This window comes from Chiloscyllium punctatum, chromosome 2, assembly GCF_047496795.1.
Source record: "Chiloscyllium punctatum isolate Juve2018m chromosome 2, sChiPun1.3, whole genome shotgun sequence".
Taxonomy (NCBI): Eukaryota; Metazoa; Chordata; class Chondrichthyes; order Orectolobiformes; family Hemiscylliidae; genus Chiloscyllium; species Chiloscyllium punctatum.
In genome coordinates, this window is record NC_092740.1 from 7,323,594 (window position 1) to 7,342,871 (window position 19,278).

Genomic DNA, 19,278 nt, shown 5'->3' on the forward strand with positions numbered 1-19,278 from the left:
TTGTAAATGATTACCTCAAATAGTACAGAAATTGAACCTGTGCTGTCGGTGTCACTCTGCAGCTGTCCAGCCAACTGACTTAACCGACCCCTGGGGTGGTATGTGAGATCCCTAACTGTACATTAACAAGGACCCACTGCCCTCAGAGATGAGAATGTAAACCCAGCTGCTTCACTGCATGTATTGCCACTGAATTTATTTGTTTGTGCGTTTTGTCCCTAACTAGGCCACCTCCAAACTATTGATCTGCTGGAATTGCATACCATAATCTAGATTGAAAACTTTGCTTAGCAACCCTAGAAGGACCAGAACTTATTTAGCTTATTAAATTAGTCTAGTATTCCATCACTTCAATGTAATTTGAAAGAAGAAAGTTTATTGAAGGGTATGTACAATTCACATTGACAATGTGATTCTTAGGTTGCTGTGGAAACGGAGAATGTTGATCATTTCCTCTCCTTCTGAAGAAGAATGGGCATTTCAACAGCAGCTCACAGCATTACATGGCCAGGCCTGCAATCTGGGTAAGTTGCTTCAGTATTACGGCCTCCATCTCCTTTCACTTAGTAGCCCCTTGACAGAGAGGATAGCCATTTTGTTTACTTTCTCACCAAGAGATTATGTGCCAGTTGGCGGGAGTCTTAGGGGATTTCGACGCTTCACTCCTCCCAGATGGCTTTGGCAGATTAGTCCAGGAGGCTTGGTCTCCTCCTGCAGAGGCATTTCAAAATACACTCCACTAAATCCAGTCAATTTACACAAGGGATTGGTGTGAAAATTAAAGCACCTGCGATTGGGATTTTTATCGTGATGGACAGAAAACTGGTTGGCATACCAGAAACAAAGAGAAGGAGTAAATGGGTCCTCTTCTGAATGGCAAGCAGTGTTAATGGGATATCACAGGGATCAGTGCTATAACCCCAGCTATTCACAATATACTGTGTATTTGTGATTTAGTGAGAAAACAAAATGTAATATCCATACCCTTGCAAATGCCACAAAGCTGGGTGGGAGGCTGAGCTGTGAGGAGGATGCAGAGATACTTCAGTGTTTTTGAACAAGTTGAATGAGTGCGCAAATATATGGCAGATGCACCTAACTGAGAGATTATCCACTTTGGTAGTAAAATTCAGGAAGGCAGATTATTATCTGAATGGCTATAAATTGAGAGAGGGAAATGAGACCTGGGTGTCCTTGTAAACCATTTGCTGAAAGTAAACATGCGGCTGCAGCAGGCAATGAAGAAGGGAAATGGTACATTGGTCTTCATAGTGAGAGGATTCGAGTAGAGGAGTGGGGATGTCTTGCTGCTATTGTATAGGCCTTGGTGAGACCACACCTGGAATATTGTAGGTAGTTTGGTCTTCTTGTCTGAGGAAGGATGTTCCTGCTATGGTATAGTGAATGTTTACCACGCTGGGAAAGTGGGACTGACTTATGAGGAAGGATTCAACCAGTTAGGAATATATTTGGGTGGTGTTCAGAAGAATAAGGGGGATCTCATAGGAAGCTGTTGTCACAACACGGCAGTGAATCCTTCTGTTAATTAAACCAGACACTCAGAAAAGTTCACTTTGCCTCATAATCTGTTAAAATATGAGTGACAGAGAACTCCCAAATTCCACTATTTAAAGAAAATAACATCAACTTACTTTAAAAGTGAACATTAAATAACTATTCTGGATTAGTGGTGCTGGAAGAGCACAGAAGTTCAGGCAGCATCCAAGGAGCTTCGAAATCGACGTTTTGAGCAAAAGCCCTTCATCAGGAATGATGAAGAAGGGCTTTTGCCCGAAACGTCGATTTCGAAGCTCCTTGGATGCTGCCTGAACTGCTGTGCTCTTCCAGCACCACTAATCCAGAATCTGGTTTCCAGCATCTGCAGTCATTGTTTTTACCTCAAACAACTATTCACAACTCTAGGCCATCTTCCTGTTAAGGGCTTATTATTTGCCTCCAACCCTTTTACAATATGCTGTTCCAATAAGACACTTATTAAAATTACATCAACTTAATTTCAAAACCACACAGCAGCTGTCATCTTTCTGTGTCTTTCTTCTTCTGGCTGAGGATCTCCCTGGGTCGTCGGCTTTCTTTTTACAGCAGTATGTTTCATATGAAAAGGTACCTTTGACAGAGAGTGTTTCCTAATTTCTTGAAGAGCAAGATATTAGCTCTCCATACATTTCTGTCTCGATGGCAGTTGCTCTCTGACCAATTTTCAAAATGTCCCCATTTTATATCCCCCCAACGTCAATTGACTCATTGGTTCGATGTCGGTAAAACATTAAATTCAAACTTGATCGGGTTTTTGTATCCTGGGACATAATTTAAACTGATTGGTTAAATTCAAATTGTTGTCAAACAGCAACCAAAACTTAGGTATCCATTTCAGAGCCAAATGTCACATATTTTCAATTTTCCAATACACTCTGGATTGCATTCATATGCACAGGTGTTTGTGATCTTTCAGTTCAGAACAGCGTTCAAACTCTCTCTTAAAGGTACAGTATATGTCTTCAACTTCAGAACACCTAGAAAATTCTAACAGGACAGACAGGGTAAGTGCAGGGAGGAGAGTCCTGATGCTGGGGTCACAGTCAAAGGATACAGGGTAAATCATTCAGGACTGAAATGAGGAAACATTTCTTCGCCCAGTGGGTGGAGAGGAATTCGCTATCACAGAAAGCAGTTGAGGCCAAAATATTGTATGATTTCAAGGAGATACCACTTAGGGCTAAAGGGATCAAATAATATTGGGGAAAAGCAGGAACAGGCTGTTGAATTGGATAATTAGATATGATCATAATAAATAGTGGAACAGGCTTTAGGGCTGGATTGCTACTCCTTTTAATCCATATTTTCCATGTTTCTGTGGTTGAACTTTCTGCTCACATTGTCTCCTGGACACTGGAAGTGTGCCTGACTGTCCATATTCAAAATGAGGAGCATTCCAATGAGCTGTGCTGCCTTCCATGATTTACCCTTAAATGGCACTACTCCTGTCGACAAAGAGGACACAAAAATCAAGGCCAATGGCTCTGCAATCTCCTCCCTTGCTTCCCAGAGAATCCTAGGATAAATGCCATCAGGCCCAGGGGACTTATCTATTTTCACCCTTGCCAGAATTTCCAACACCTCTTCTCTACATATCTCAAAGCAATCCATTCTACTTATTCGTGCCTCAGTATTCATATCGACAACAATGTCCTGTTCCTGAGTGAATACTGACGAAAAGTATTCATTCAGCGCCTCCCCAATCTCTTCAGCCTCCACACGCAACTTCCCATTACTATCCTTGATTGGACCTATTCCTTCCCTAGTCATTCCCTAGTTTCGGGACCATTGCTGTTTGTCATTTTTATAAATGACCTGGAGGAAGGGTTAGAAGGTTGGGTGAGCAAGTATGCGGATGATACGAAAGTCGGAGGAGTTGTAGACAGTGAGGAAGGATATGGCAGGTTACAGCGGGATATAGAGAAGCTGCAGTGCTGGGCAGAAAGGTGGCAAATGGAGTTCAATGTAGCTAAGTGTGAAGTGATTCACTTTGGTAAGAGTCATAAAAAGATGGATTACTGGGCTAATGGTAGACTACTTGGTAGTGTGGAAGAGCAGAGGGATCTTGGTGTCCATGTACACAGATCTCTGAAAGTTGCCACCCAGGTAAATAGTGCAGTGAAGAAGGCATATGGCGTACTGGCTTTTATTGGTAGAGGAATTGAGTTCCGGAGTCCTGAGGTCATGCTGCAGTTGTATAAGACTCTGGTGCGGCCGCATCTGGAATATTGTGTGCAGTTTTGGTCGCCATACTATAGGAAGGATGTGGAGGCACTGGAACGGGTGCAGAGGAAGTTTACCAGGATGTTGCCTGGTATGGTAGGAAGATCCTATGGGGAAAGGCTGAGGCACTTGGGGTTGTTTTCTTTGGAGAAAAGAAGGTTTAGGGGTGATTTGATCGAGGTGTACAAGATGATTAGGGGGTTAGATAGGGTTGACAGTGAGAACCTTTTTCCACGTATGGAGTCAGCTATTACAAGGGGGCATAGCTTTAAATTAAGGGGGGGTAGGTATAGGACTGATGTTAGGGGTAGGTTCTTCACTCAGCGAGTCGTAAGTTCATGGAATGCCCTGCCAGTAGCAGTAGTGGACTCTCCCTCTTTATGGGTATTTAAGCGGGCATTGGATAGGTATATGGAGGATAGTGGGTTAGTGTAGGTTAGGTGGGCTTTGATCGGCGCAACATCGAGGGCCGAAGGGCCTGTACTGCGCTGTATTCTTCTATGTTCTATGTTCTATGTTCTATGTTCTATGGCTGACTTCTCATTCACTGCTCTTACATTAAAGAGTATTAAATAAGTACCAGAATCCTCACCTTACCCGTGTTTAAGCAGCCTCACCTCAACCATTCCACTCAGTGACACTGTCACAGGGCCCCCACCCCCTCCCCTCAGTGACACTGTCACAGGGTCCCCACCCCCTCCTCTCAGTGACACTGTCACAGGGTCCCCACCCCCTCCTCTCAGTGACACTGTCACAGAGTCTCCACCCCCTCCTTTCAGTGACACTGACTGTCACAGGGTCCCCACCCCCTCCCCTCAGTGATCGTGTCACAGGGTTCCCCCCTTCCGCTCCGTGACACTGTCACAGAGTCTCCACCCCCTACTCTCAATGACACTGACTGTCACAGGGCCCCCACCCCCTCCCCTCAGTGATCGTGTCACAGGGTTCCCCCCTTCCGCTCCGTGACACTGTCACAGGGTCCCCACCCCCTCCCCTCAGTGACACTGTCACAGGGTCCCCACCCCCTCCTCTCAGTGACACTGTCACAGGGTCCCCACCCCCTCCTCTCAGTGACACTGTCACAGAGTCTCCACCCCCTACTCTCAATGACACTGACTGTCACAGGGTCTCCACCCCCTCCTCAGTGACACTGTCACAGGGTCCCGAGCCCCTCCTCTCAGTGACACCATCACAGGGTCCCCATTCCCTCCCCTCAGTGACACTGTCTGTCACAGGGTCCCCACCCCCTGAGCAGTTATCAGCCCACAGCTTCACTAATTTACTCATACCCCTTCTCTGATGATTGTGATTTTCCAGATTTCTTGCCTCCCTTCTGTTTCCTGATGTCAGTGTCCCACAAACCAGATTCTACTTCTGCCACACCAATCTTTCAGCTGCGCATTCATCTCTCTAATCTGATTTGCACAATGCGAATATGAACGTGTCTCCGATAATAATACCGATGAGCTTTGAGGTTTTGTTTTTTAATTTGTCACCTCGCTCCTCATAATGACTATGCAAACCTTCTTGCCTCTGCCCATGTAATTGATACATACATGGACCACGACAACTGGATCCACTCCCTTTCCCTGCAAATTCCTCTCCAACCCTGTGGATAGTGTGGAGGGCTGTTGTGGGTTGCAACGGGAAATTGACAGGATGCCGAGCTGGGCTGGGAAATGGCAGATGGAGTTCAACCTGGAAAAGTGTGAAGTGATTCATTTTGGAAGGTTGAATTTGAATGCAGATTAGAATCCCTACTGAGTGTTTCAAATTTGAATCTCTACTGTGTGGAAACAGCCCTTTAGCCCAACAAGTCCACAGTGACCCTCCTAAAATTATTCCTTCCAGACCCATTCCCTTACCTTTACTCCTAATGCATGCACCTAACCTATGCCTCCCTAAACACTGGGCAATTTAGCACGGCCAGTTCACCTAACCTGCACATCTTTGGATTGTGGGAGGAAACCGGAGCACCCAGAGGAAACCTACGCAGATATGGGGAGGAGGTGCAAACTCCACACAGACAGTCACCCAAGTGTGGAATTGAAGTCGGGTCCCTGGTGCTGTGAGGCAGCAGTACTAACCACTGTGCCACCAAGATTACACGGTTAAAGGTAGGATTCTTGGCATTTTGGCAGAACAGAGGGATCTTGGGGTCCAAGTCCATATATCCCTCAAAGTTGCCACTCAAGGATTGTTAAGAAGGCATATGGTATGTTGGCTTTCATTAACAGGGGGATTGAGTTTAAGAGCAGCAAGGTTATGCTGCAGCTCTATTGAATGCCGGTTAGACCACACTTGGAATAATGTGTTAATTCTGGTTGCCTCATTATAGGAAAGATGTGGGAGCTTTAGAGAGGGTGCAGAGGGTGCATGGACTGGAGGACATGTCTTATGAAGAAAGACTGAGGGAGCTAGGACTTTTCTCATTGGAGAAAGGAAGGATGAGAGGTGACATGTTAAAAGTGAACAAGATGATGGGAGGCATAAATGGAGTGGATAGCCAGAGACTTTTTCCCATGGCGGAAATCTCTGTCATGAGGGGGTATGATTTTAAGGTGTTTGGAGGACGTTTTAGGGGAGATATCAGAGGTATGTTCTTTACACAGAGAGTGGTGGATGCGTGGAACGCACTGCCAGCAATAGTAGTAGAGTCAGATACATTAGGGACATTTTAGTGACTCTTGGATAGGCACATGGAGGACAGTACAATGAAGGGTTTGTAGGTTAGTCTGATCTTGGAGTAGGATAATAGATCAGCACATCAAGGGCTGAAGAGCCTATACTGTGTTGTACTCTTCTATGTTCTATGTAACCCAGATGTCCTGAAACCTGGGCACTGGCAAATAGCACAGTGTCTGCATTCTCAGTCTTGGCTGCAGAGAACAGTATTAATCCCTTCACTATACTCTTTGCTACTACCAATATATTAATGAGGGTAGTGCAGTTGATGTAGTTTACATGGACTTGAAGAAGGCCTTTGACAAGGTCCAACATGGGAGGCTATTCCAAAAGGCAAGAGCCGATGGGATCGCAGGCAAGTTGCCAAACTGAATCCAGATTGGCTCGCAAATAAATGGCAAAGAGTGATGGTGGTTTTGTTTGTTTTGTAATGAGAAACCTGTGATGAGTGGAGTACCACAGGGTTCAGTGGGGGGACTCTTACTGTTTGCTATGTACATTAGCAACTTGGATTTGAAAGAAGAGAACAAAGTTAGTAAGTTTGCATATAACACGAAAATTGATGATGTTGTTTATACTGAGGAGGATGATCTCAGGCTACAGTCTGATATTGATCAGCTGGTAAATTGGGCGGAGAAATGGCAGATGGAGTTTAAGTGCAAGGTGATACATTTTGGGAGGTCTAATAGGGAAGGGAAAGACATACACAAGTCCCTAGGACTACTGGGGAATAAAGGGACCTTGGTGAACAAGTCTATAAATTCCTGAAGGTGTCAGCACAGGTAGATGGACTGATGAAGAAGGCATATGGGATGCTTGCCTTCATAGCTGGTGTGTAGAATAAAGGAGCAAGAAAGTCTTGTTACAACTTTATAAAACATTGTTTAGGCCACAGGTGGAATACTGTGTACATTTCTGGTCTCCACACTATTGGAAGCACATGATTGCATTGGAGAGGATGCAGGGGAGATTCACCAGGATGTTGTCTGGGATGTAATGTCTTAGTTATGCTTAGGCATTTGTTTTCCTTGGAGCAGAGGATGCTGAGAGGGGAACTGATTGAGGGAAAAGAGTGAAATCCTCTTTCCCATGGCAGATGTGTTTAAGGCTGAGAAGAACAAGTGGTTTAGAGGAAATAGGAGAAAGAAGTTTATCTCCCAGAGGGTGGCAGATATATGGAATGTGCTGCCTGAGAGGGTGGTGGATATAGATACTCTCATAACATTTAAAAAAACATTTGAATGAGCACTTAAAATGCCAGGGCATAGCTGATGATGGACCAAGTGCAGATAAATGGGATTAGTGTAATTTGGTGTTTGTTGGCCAGCATAGACATGGTGGGCTGAAGGGCCTAGTTCTGTGCTTTATGACTCTATCACCTTGATATTCCTTCCCGCTTCCACCTCTCGAATGGCTTCCTGTACCATGATGCCACGGTCACTTAGCTCGTCCAGACAAGCTGAATGAACCTCACTGACGTTGGGCAATTGCAAAGGTTGAGGCTCCTGCCCTGTCTCCCATTACCGGCCTCATTACCTGTCGCTGAACATTGACCAAATCAGACATGTGATAAAATATAACTGTACAAAGAGGCCAGGTAATGTTCTCCCAACCCTGATATGATGCGGTGACTTTGGTTCAGCGTCCAGCTCATAAACTCTGAGCCCAATGCTTGCTGTGGGCATGTTTGTCCTGGACCAGACTGGCATCCAGGAACTCCCACATGCTGCAGCTGGACACATCACTTATCCTGCCATCTCTAATGTGTTCAAATTAATATTTGATTATTTCATTATATATAGTTCTCTTTTAAAAAAATATTTTGTTAACTTTACTATCAGTTGCCATATTATGTTGAAACATTGAATAAACCTTGCTGACCAGATATTGACAAATAACTGGCTTCTCCTGTAGCACAGAAACAATCAATACCTGAGGGCTGAAAATATTAAAAAAGACAAGAACATTAGTGCACCTCTTTTCCTTCCTCTTTCAACACTCTTATTCTCCAAAATCTAGCATTCTGTTGCAAGTTGTACTGAGTTGTAGAGGTCGACAGAAAAAGGCCCTTCAGCCCATCGAGTCTGGGCCTGTCAATTTGGATAGTTTTACTTGCTCTAATACAGAAGGCCTGGCTGACACACTTAATGACGACCTTTCTGATCTCCTTCTTAAATAAACCTAGCTTCTCTTCCACTGGAGGTCTCATTAAAAGCCCTATTTAAGACTGGCAACTCCAAACTTTCGACTGTAGATTTTATTTTTAATTGCCAACTAAAACAAAATTAGATTTGTACAAAATAAAAATTTAGATTTTCTTCCCACCAACCACAAGCACTGCTAAGTGAAAATTATGTCAATCTTATGTGTTTATTTTTCATTAATAAATTTCACTTTCATTTTCAATGTTGTGATCAGGAATTCGCCACTTTACTCTATTGAAGTTGGTGGGATCAGGTGAAGATATTTCGGGATCTATGGAAGTGTTTCCATTGAATGGTAAAGGCATTTATTCCATCACATATAATTTCATACAGTAAATGTGGATTGGTTATTTTGGATTATAATTTTTTATTCAATTATGGTATGTTGGAGTCACTGGCTGGGCCAGTATTTATTTGCCGCCTGTCCCTAGTTGCCCTTTGAGAAAGTGGGGGTGAGCTGCCTTCTTGAACCACTGCAGTCCACATGCTGTAGGTAGACCCACAATGCCCTTAGGGAGGGAATTCCAGGATTTTAACCCAGCGACACTGAAGGAATGATGAATTCAGGATGGTGAATGTGTTGGAGGGGAAGTTGTTGGAGTTGCACCTATCCAGGCGAGTGGGGAGTATTATGTCACACTCCTGACATAACACACAAACCAGAAAGACAGCAGCATCTCTAGCAATGTAGGACTGCTTCAATGTTGGACAGGAGTGTGAGCTGAGGCCATGAACTCAAGCTCTGAAGGTGAATTTGATCAACAGCCCTTTCTTAAATCATTCACCTTGAAGCATGAGCAGAAACAACTTTGCGCGGGGGATGAGGGTAGTAGCAGCAGCTTTGTTTGTTGAAATGTGTACTTTAATTTACTGAACATAGGAAGAGCTGAAGTGGCGACGGAGGTGCTTTCCTCAATGCTGGTGAAAGGCCTTCGTGAACACTTCCAGATCAGCGAGGAGCACTTCATGCTGTTCGTAATCGGTAAAGACGGCACCATTCACTCCTGGTACCTGACTCCTGTCTGGTCGCTGACGAACATTTATGAACTGGTGGACTCAATGCAGCTGAGGCAAGAGGAGGTACAGCTTCAAGAGACACTGGGAATTTCATGCCAGGAGGATGAATACTCCCCCCATTACCGTGGATACCCTGAGCATGGATAGCATCCCCATAATAGGAAATAATTCTCATGTGAGACTTTGATTGCGATTACAAATCACTAATGATATGAACTTTGTTTTAAATATATAGTCAATTTATATCAGCAATATGCATTGGACAGTTTACAATATCAATGTTATCACTGCACTTTGTACTTGTTAGGGTGGTGGTGCTGCAATAACCAATACAGTAGCTCCCCTGATGAGCTAAGTTGCCTTTTTGGTGCTTAATATTTTCTTCCAGCAACCCTTAAAGACATAAGACATGAAACCTGCTCCCGTATTTGCAGAGATGCCTGCATCACCCTGCCTCACTGGCCAGGCACAAATTAAAGCAGAATGGTTCTAGATGATTACTTCTCAGCTCTGTTACCAACATCTTTCTTGTCTACGTATTCTACTGGCACTAGAAATGATTATTGCTGTTCCAAACTTCCCTCTCAGCTCCACGTACCCAATTTGGCAGAAAGGTAGTGGTATAGCAGCAATGTCACTGGGCTAGTAATTGGGAATCCCAGGCTAATGGGGAAATAGATTTGATTCCCATCATGTTAGATTGGAAAATTTGAATTCAATTAAAATCTGGAATTAAATGCGAGTCTAAGGGTGACCACATAACTACTGTTGATTGTTGTAAAGTTTGGTTTGGTTCACAAATGCCCTTCAGGGAAGGAAATCTGTCATCCTTACCTGATCTCAACTACATACGACTCCAGATCCCCAGCAATGAGGCTGAATCTTAACTGCAGGGTGGGCCTTGCCAGTGAAGTCTCAATCCTGCAAATGAATAAAAAAAATTCTACAAATTCTCCCTCCTTCTTGTGTTGAAAACGTATTTTTCCAAATGTTCAAAACTGTAGCACCTTTGAATTAAAATAGGAGTAGACTTATTCATTCTGGTAAGCCTGGTCTGCCATTTAGTTAGATTGTGACTGGTCTCTACCTCAACTCCATTTATCCAGCTTTGTCTTACATCCCTTGATAACCCTATCTAACAAAACTCAGTCTGGAAGATTTCAATTGACCCCTAACATTAATAGCTTTTTGAGGGATCAGGATTTCTGACTTGAACTATGATTTATATGAAAAAATGCTTCTTCAATTTATTCACAAAGAGTAGCTGTAACGGGATCAGGGCTGAGAACTAAATATCCAAGGATACCTGTCCTATTGAAAGGACAGGCAGATTGCCTTCCAGTAAGAAATTAAATTAAATTGATAGCCAGATGTGATATAGAGTCTGAATGCATAGAATATGTGTGGGTAGAGTTGAGGAACTGCAAAGGGAAGAAGACCCTGATGGGAGTGGTGCACTGCCTCCTGGCAGTAGTCAGGAAGAGGGAAAGAAAATAAATCAGGATATAGGAAAGGGATGTAAGAAAGGCACTATTACAACTACCATGGGGAACTTCAATGTGCAGGTGGACTGGGAAAATCAGTTTGGTAGCGAATCTCAAAAAAAAGATATTCATGGAATGTCTGTGGGATGTTATTTTTGGATCAGTTTGTAGTAGAGCCCAGGAGTCAGTTCTGGATTTGATGATGTGTAATGAGGCAGACTTGATCAGGGAGCTGAAGGTAAAGGAACCCCTAGGAGGCAGTGACCATTATATAACAGAATTCACCCTACAGTTTCAGAGGGAGAAACTGGAATTCAGAGTCTCACTATTACAATTGAGTCACACAAATGTTCCATCTTCATGCTAGGTAGCCCCATCAGTGTGACTTCCGTGAAGTTTTATTGTTCTACTCCTCCTCAGACTTATATGCCCGAGTCTGTTAAGGTGGGTGATATCACATCCAGTTTTCCTTTATAGTGGTTTGTATATGGGAGCTACGTCAACGCGTTGGTTGATGGCATTGAGGGTTGAAAACCAGGCCTCCAAGAATTCTCTGTTTAACTTGTCCTAGGATAGTTACATTGTCCCAGTCAAGTTGGTGGTCCTCTTTTCTGCGTGTACTGAGATGAGGGAAAACTGGTCATGCCTTTTTACTGCCAGTTGGTGTTTGTGTATCTGGATTGTTAGTTTTCTTTAGGTCTGGCTGATGTAGCATTGTGGCAGTCGTTACATGGGATTTTATAGATTTCATTGGTCCTGCATGTTGTGAGTATGAGGTCCTTCATTCTTGTGAGTAGTTGGCGCAGTGTGGCTGTGGGTTAATGTGATGTTGGGTCATGATTCCTAGTGGTCATAGTAGTCTGGTTGTCATTTCTGAGTTTTGGGCGGCACGGTGGCACAGTGGTTAGCACTGCTGCCTCACAGTGCCAGAGACCCGGGTTCAATTCCCGCCTCAGGCGACTGACTGTGTGGAGTTTGCACATTCTCCCTGTGTCTGCGTGGGTTTCCTCCGGGTGCTCTGGTTTCCTCCCACAGTCCAAAGATGTGCAGGTCAGGTGAATTGGCCATGCTAAATTGCCCGTAGAGTTAGGTTAGGGGTACGGGTGGGTTGCACTTCGGCGGGTCGGTGTGGACTTGTTGGGCCGAAGGGCCTGTTTCCACACTGTAAGTAATCTAATCTAATAGTAACCTCTATCTGATATATTCTTGATATAGGGTAGGACGACCAATGTATTGGGGAGTTCAGTATCCTTCTGGTACTGTCTGTCCGATAGGCATTGGGGGATGAAGCTGTTGGGGTATCTGTTGTTTGTGAAGACCTTGTAAAGGTGTTCTTTCTCATTCCTGCATAATTCTGGTGTGTGGTAATGCCACCAACCAGGGCGTTGACATAAATCCCATATACAAACCACTGCAATGGAAAACCGGAAGTAATATCATCACCTTAACAGACGGGGCATATAAATATCAAGAGGAGTAGAACAACAATGCTTCATGGAAGTTGCATTGATGATGTTAGCTAGCATGGTGATGAAACGTTTGCATGACAACCAACCAGCTCAAGGAGCAAACCTATAACCACACGCCTTGGGTAGTGTTGTAGAACAGAGAGACCTAGGGACGCAGGTACATAATTCTTTGAAGTTTGCATCACATATAGACAGGGTAGTCAAGAAGGCATCTGGCATGTTTACCTTCATTGCTCAGTCCTTTGAGTATGGGAGTTGGGAAGTCACGTTGAGGTTGTACAGAACACTGGAGGCTTCTTCTGGAATACTGTATCCAGTTCTGGTTGCCCAGTTATAAGAAGGATATTATTAAGTTGGAGAGGGTTCAGAAGAGATTTACCAGGATTTTGCCGGGAATGTAGAGTTTGAGTTATGAAGAAAGGCTGGGGCATTTTTCACTGGAGTGTAAAAGGTTGAGAAGCGACCTTACATAGAACATAGAACATAGAAAAATACAGTGCAGTACAGGCCCTTTGGCCCTTGATGTTGCGCCGATCCAAGCCCACCTAACCTACACTAGCCCACTATCCTCCATATGCCTATCTAATGCCCATTTAAATGCCAATAAAGAGGGAGAGTCCACCACTGCTACTGGCAGGGCATTCCATGAACTCACGACTTGCTGAGTAAAGAATCTACCCCTGACATCTGTCCTATACCTACCACCCCTTAGTTTAAAGCTATGCCCCCTCGTAATAGCTGACTCCATACGTGGAAAAAGGTTCTCACGGTCAACCCTATCTAAACCCCTAATAATCTTGTACACCTCTATCAAGTCACCCCTAAACCTTCTTTTCTCCAAAGAAAACAGCCCCAAGTGCCTCAGCCTTTCCTCATACGATCTTCCTACCATACCAGGCAACATCCTGGTAAACCTCCTCTGCACCCATTCCAGTGCCTCCACATCCTTCCTATAGTATGGCGACCAAAACTGCACACAATACTCCAGATGCGGCCGCACCAGAGTCTTATACAACTGCAACATGACCTCAGGACTCCGGAACTCAATTCCTCTACCAATAAAAGCCAGTACGCCATATGCCTTCTTCACCGCACTATTTACCTGGTTGGCAACTTTCAGAGATCTGTGTACATGGACACAAAGATTCCTCTGCTCATCCACACTACCAAGTATCTGACCATTAGCCCAGGACCCCATCTTTTTGTTACTCATACCAAAGTGAATCACCTCACACTTACCCACATTGAACTCCATTTGCCACCGTTCTGCCCAGCTCTGCAGCTTATCTATATCCCGCTGTAACCTGACACATCCTTCCTCACTGTCAACAACTCCACCGACTTTCGTATCATCCGCAAACTTGCTCACCCAACCTTCTAGCCCCTCCTCCAGGTCATTTATAAAAATGACAAACAGCAATGGTCCCAAAACAGATTCTTGCGGAACACCGCTAGTAACTGCACTCCAAGATGAACCTTTACCATCAACTACTACCCTCTGTCTTCTTCCAGCCAGCCAATTCCTAATCCAAACCTCCAACTCACCCTGAATGCCATACCTCCGTATTTTTTGCAGTAGCCTACCATGGGGAACCTTATCAAATGCCTTACTAAAATCCATATACACCACATCTACTGCTTTACCCTCATCCACCTCCTTAGTCACCTTCTCAAAGAATTCAATAAGGTTTGTGAGGCACGATCTGCCCTTCACAAAACCATGCTGACTATCCTTGATCACATTATTCCTATCCAGATGTTCATAAATCCTATCCCTTACAATTCTCTCTCAGACTTTGCCCACAACAGAAGTGAGGCTCACCGGCCTATAGTTACTAGGGTTATCCCTACTCCCCTTCTTTGCTATCCTCCAGTCTTCTGGCACTATTCCTGTAGAAATATAGAAATATAAACTTACAGAAGTTTATAAAATAATGAGGGGGTATAAATAGATCTTTTCCTTAAGGTGGGGGATTTCAAGACCGGGGGCACATTTTTAAAGTGAGAGAAGAGACATTTAAAAAATACTGGAGACAAATTTTTTAACACAGAGGGTGCTTCACCTGTGCAATGAACTTCCTGAGCAAGTGGTGGGTGTGGGTACAATTACAATGTTTGAAAGACATTTGAGTAAGTACTTGAATAGGAAAGATTTGGAAGGATGTGTGCCAGGAGTAGGCAGGTGGGACTAGTTTAGTTTGGGATTATGTTCAGCATGGACTGTTTGGACCAAAGGGTCTGTTTCCATCTGTATGACTCTATGACTCTAAAAGTAACTACAAAGACATGAGGAGAGGAGCTGGTCAGAGTTGATTGGAAGGGGAGCCTGGCAGGGAAGATGTTGGAACAGCAATGGCAGGAGTTTCTGGGGGTAATTCGGGAGGCCCAGCAGATATTTATCCCAAGGAAGACGGAACATGGTAAGGAGAGGATGAGGTAACCAGGGCTGACAAGAGAGGCATGATGGCTCAGTGGTTAGCACCGCTGCATCACATTGCCAGGACCCATGATTGATTCCACCCTTGGCTGACCATGTGGAATTTGCATGTTCTCCCTGTGTCTGCGTGGGTTTCCTCCAGTAGGTGTAGTTTCTTCCCACAGTCCAAAGCTGGGTAGATTGGCCATGCTCAATTGCTCTGTAGTTCTCAGGCATCTGCAGGTTAGGTAGATTAGTAGCAGAAAATGCAGGGTTACAGAGAAGGGGTAGGGTGTAGGTCTGGATGGGATGCTCTTTGAAGGGTCAGTGTGGATCTGATGGGCCAAATGGCCTGCTTCCACATTGTAGCGGATTCTGTGATTCTAAGGGAAGTCAGGGATAGCATAAAAGCAAATGTGGTGAAGATTAGCGAGAAGCCTTGAAAAACCAGCAGAGGGTTGCTAAAAAAAGCAACATGGGGTGAGAAAATGAAATATAAGAGTAAGCCAGCGATTAATATAAAAGATTTTACAGATATATAAAAGGTATGAGAGAGGCACGTGTGAACATTGGACTGTTGGAAAATGAGGCTAAAGAAGTCACAATGGGGAACAAAGAAATGGCAGAGGAACTGAATAGGTACTTTGGATCAGTTTTCACAGTGGAAGACATCAGCAGCATAGCAGAACTTCAAGAGAGTCAGGAAGTTGAGGTGAATATAGTGGCCACCACCAAGGAGAAGGTGCTAGGGAAGCTGAAAGGTCCGAACCTGAATAAATTATCTGGGCCAAGTGGACTACACTCCAGAGATCTGAAGGAGATAACTGAGAAAATTGATGGTGATCTTTCAGGAGTCACTGGAATCAGGAAGGGTCCCAGAGGACTGGAAAATGGTTAGTGTAACAGCCCTATTTAAGAAGGGAGGGAAGCAGAAGACAGAAAACTATAGGCTGGCTAGCCTGACCTCGGGCGTTGGTAAGATTTTAGATTCCATTGTTAAGCAATTTTGAGATTGTTGCATAGATGGAAGTACATGGTAAAATAGTGAGGAGTCAGCATGGCTTCATCAAGGGGAGATCATAGTCATAGAGTCATAGAGATGTACAGCATGGAAACAGACCCTTTGGTCCAACTCATCCATGCCGACCAGATATCCCAACCCAATCTAGTCCCACCTGCCAGTACCCGGCCTATATCCCTCCAAACCCTTCCTATTCATATACCCATCCAAATGCCTTTTAAATGTTGCAATTGTTCTAGCCTTCAGCAGTTCCTCTGGCAGCTCATTCCATACATGTACCACCCTCTGCAAAAAGTTGCCCCTTAGGTTTCTTTTATACCTTTCCCCTCTCACCATAAAGCTATGCCCTCTAGTTCTGGACTCCCCCACCCCAGGGAAAACACTTTGTCTATTTATCTTATCCATGCCCCTCATAATTTTGTAAACCTCTATAAGATCACCCCTCAGCCTCCTACGCTCCAGGGAAAACAGCCCCAGCCTGCTCAGCCTCTCCCTATAGCTCAAATCTTCCAACCCTGGCAACATCCTTCTAAATCTTTTCTGAACCCTTTCAAGTTTCACAACATCTTTCCGATAGGAAGGAGACCAGAATTGCATGCAATCTTCCAACAGTGGCCTAACCAATGTCCTGTATAGCCGCAATGTGACCTCCCAACTCCTGTACTCAATACTCTGACCAATAAAAGAAAGCATACCAAATGCCTTCTTCACTATCCTATCTACCTGCAACCAAATCTGTTAGAATTGTTTAAGAAGGTAGTGAGCAAGTTAGACAAAGGAGAACAAGTGGACGTGATCTATCTGGATTTACAGAAGGCCCTTGATAAGGTACTGCACAGGAGGCTACTAAAAAAGATGAGAGCGCATGGTGTTAGGGGCAAGGTACTGGTATGGATAGAGGATTGGCTGATTGGCAGAAGGCAGAGAGGAGGGATAGAGGGGTCTTTTTCAGGGTGGTTGCTGATGACTAGTGAAGATCCACAGGTATCCGTGTTTAGACCACAACTATTCACATTATAACAAGCTGGACGAAGGAACTGAGAGCATTGTTGCTAGGATTGCAGATGACACAAAGATAAGTGGAGGGACAGGTAGTGTTGAGGAAACACAGAGGCTGTAGAAAGGCTTGGACAGGCTGGGAGAGTGGGCAAAGATGTCGCAGATGAAATACAATCTGAGAAAGTGTGAGGTTATGTACTTTTTTAGGAAGAAAGAGATGTGGACTATTTTCTAAATGGAGAAGAACTTCAGAAATCTGAATTGGAAGTTCCAGTTCAGGATTCTATTAAGGTTAACATGCAGGTTCAGTTGGCAGTTAGGAAGGCAAATGAAATGTTAGCATTTATTTCTCGAGGGCTGCAATAAAAGAGCAGAGATGTACTGCTGAGACTGTATAAAGCTCTGGTCCGACCACATTTGGAACATTATGAGCAGTTTTGGGCCCCGTATCTAAGGAAGGATGTGCTGGTTTTGGAGGGGGTCCAGAATAGGTTTGCAAGAATGATCCTGAGGGTAAAGGACTTGTTATATGAGGAACAGTTGAGGACTCTGGGTCTGTACTCAATAGAGTTTTGAAGAATGAGGGTGAATCTCATTGAAACGTACAAAATCCTGAGAGGCCTGGATCAAGTGGGTGTGGAGAAGATGTTTCCACTAGTAGGAGAGACTAGGACCCAAGGACACAGCCTCAGAACTGAGATGAGAAGGAATTTCTTCAGCCAGAGGGTGGTGACTCTGTGGAACTCATTGCCACAGAATGCTGGAGGCCAAGGCATTGAGTGTATAGATGACAGTTCTTCAATAGTAAGGAGATCAAGGGTTATGGAGAGCAGGCAGGAGAAACATATCAGCCATGATCGAGTGGCAGAGCAGACATGATGGGCAGAGTGGCATAATTCTGCCCAATATCTTATGGTCTTAAGAAAGGGAACTGGATAAATACTTGAAACATTGCAAGGCAGGGATGTAGGGAAAGGAGTAGTCGTGATCCTATTGTTAGCTTTTTGAAAGAGTTGACAACCTCCCTGTGCACCGTATTGTTCTGTGGTTCTCTAATTGATAAATTACACTGAATTGAAATAGTCAAAGTCCTAAGTTTTGTGCAATGATTTGGTCCAATGTACATGCTATGTATTAAATTAAGAATAGCTTAAATGACAATAGACCAGAGAAGTAACCAAATTCGCCAAAGAACATTCACTGTTATTTATACAATGTTTTGTTACAAGATTCCACAATAGTCAAAAGTGTGAAAAGAAGCTCTGGATGTAATTTTATATATGGTTTATACTAATTATACAATATACAGTCTTATTCTATAGAATATATGGTTTTTTTCTGATTATCAACCTAAGTAACTTCAATTATTTAACAATTATGATGCTGCACATGTCCCAAACATTAACACATCATCAATATGGCTAAGCTGTTCAGGATGTGTCTGAGCAACTCCTTATTGTGTACGTTGATCACACATCAAGTCATGGTATCATTCAGGCTTAGGCCTGATACTCTACACTAAGTTGAACTTGATATCCAGTACTCAGACAATCGGTATCTGTCTAGACTTCATCTTGACATTCACACAAAGAGGGCCAGTGCTTCTCCCTCATTACCTTCTGAAATCCAGGAAGATGAGTTTGAAGCAGTCTAGATCAGCAAATGGTGGTAGAACAAAAGACTCTTGTAGCCAGCTCAGTGTAAATTACTGGAGGTAGTTACTTCAACATGGTTTGGCAGGACAGAATTTGAGTAATAGTGAAAAAAAGACACATTCTGTTAAAGCTTTCCATTTTGCACTTGTCAGGACATTTTGAAAAATAAATTCCAATATTAGGGGACCCAAAGAAACCCAAACATATAAATAGAAGGCAAGAATTATCAGCAGTGCTTCACCTGAGGCCCACTGAAGATGTTACCTAGTAGGGTGACAAAACATCTGGAAATAAGCCTTCCAGCTCAGCGAACAAACCTACATCCAAAACCTCAACTTGAGCTACAAATCTTCTCAAAGCTAGGGGACAATCAATGTTTGTACTGCATGAGAAAATAATGCTAATTGGCTGGCAAATGGATCCTTGATTGTTAGAGGTGTTGACATGAAGAATGCACCCATTAAAAGTAATTGACATTAACAGCCAGACATTGTTTCAATGTTAGCCCCAAGTTGACTCTGATTGGTCAGGACATTGCCTTGAAAAAT

The 19,278-nt window shown here is 43.8% G+C and overlaps 1 protein-coding gene across 1 annotated transcript in view; it reads left to right on the forward strand.

Moving 5' to 3' along the window:
* Positions 1–18,389, forward strand: part of LOC140494146 (uncharacterized) — a 37,649-nt gene extending 19,260 nt beyond the window's left edge. The window contains exons 5-7 of the mRNA XM_072593198.1: positions 421–524; positions 8,884–8,964; positions 9,550–18,389. Of these exons, the coding sequence (XP_072449299.1) occupies positions 421–524; positions 8,884–8,964; positions 9,550–9,833 (469 nt within the window). The 3' untranslated portion in view covers positions 9,834–18,389. The remainder of the gene's footprint in view (positions 1–420; positions 525–8,883; positions 8,965–9,549) is intronic.
* The last annotated feature ends 889 nt before the right edge of the window (positions 18,390–19,278 follow it).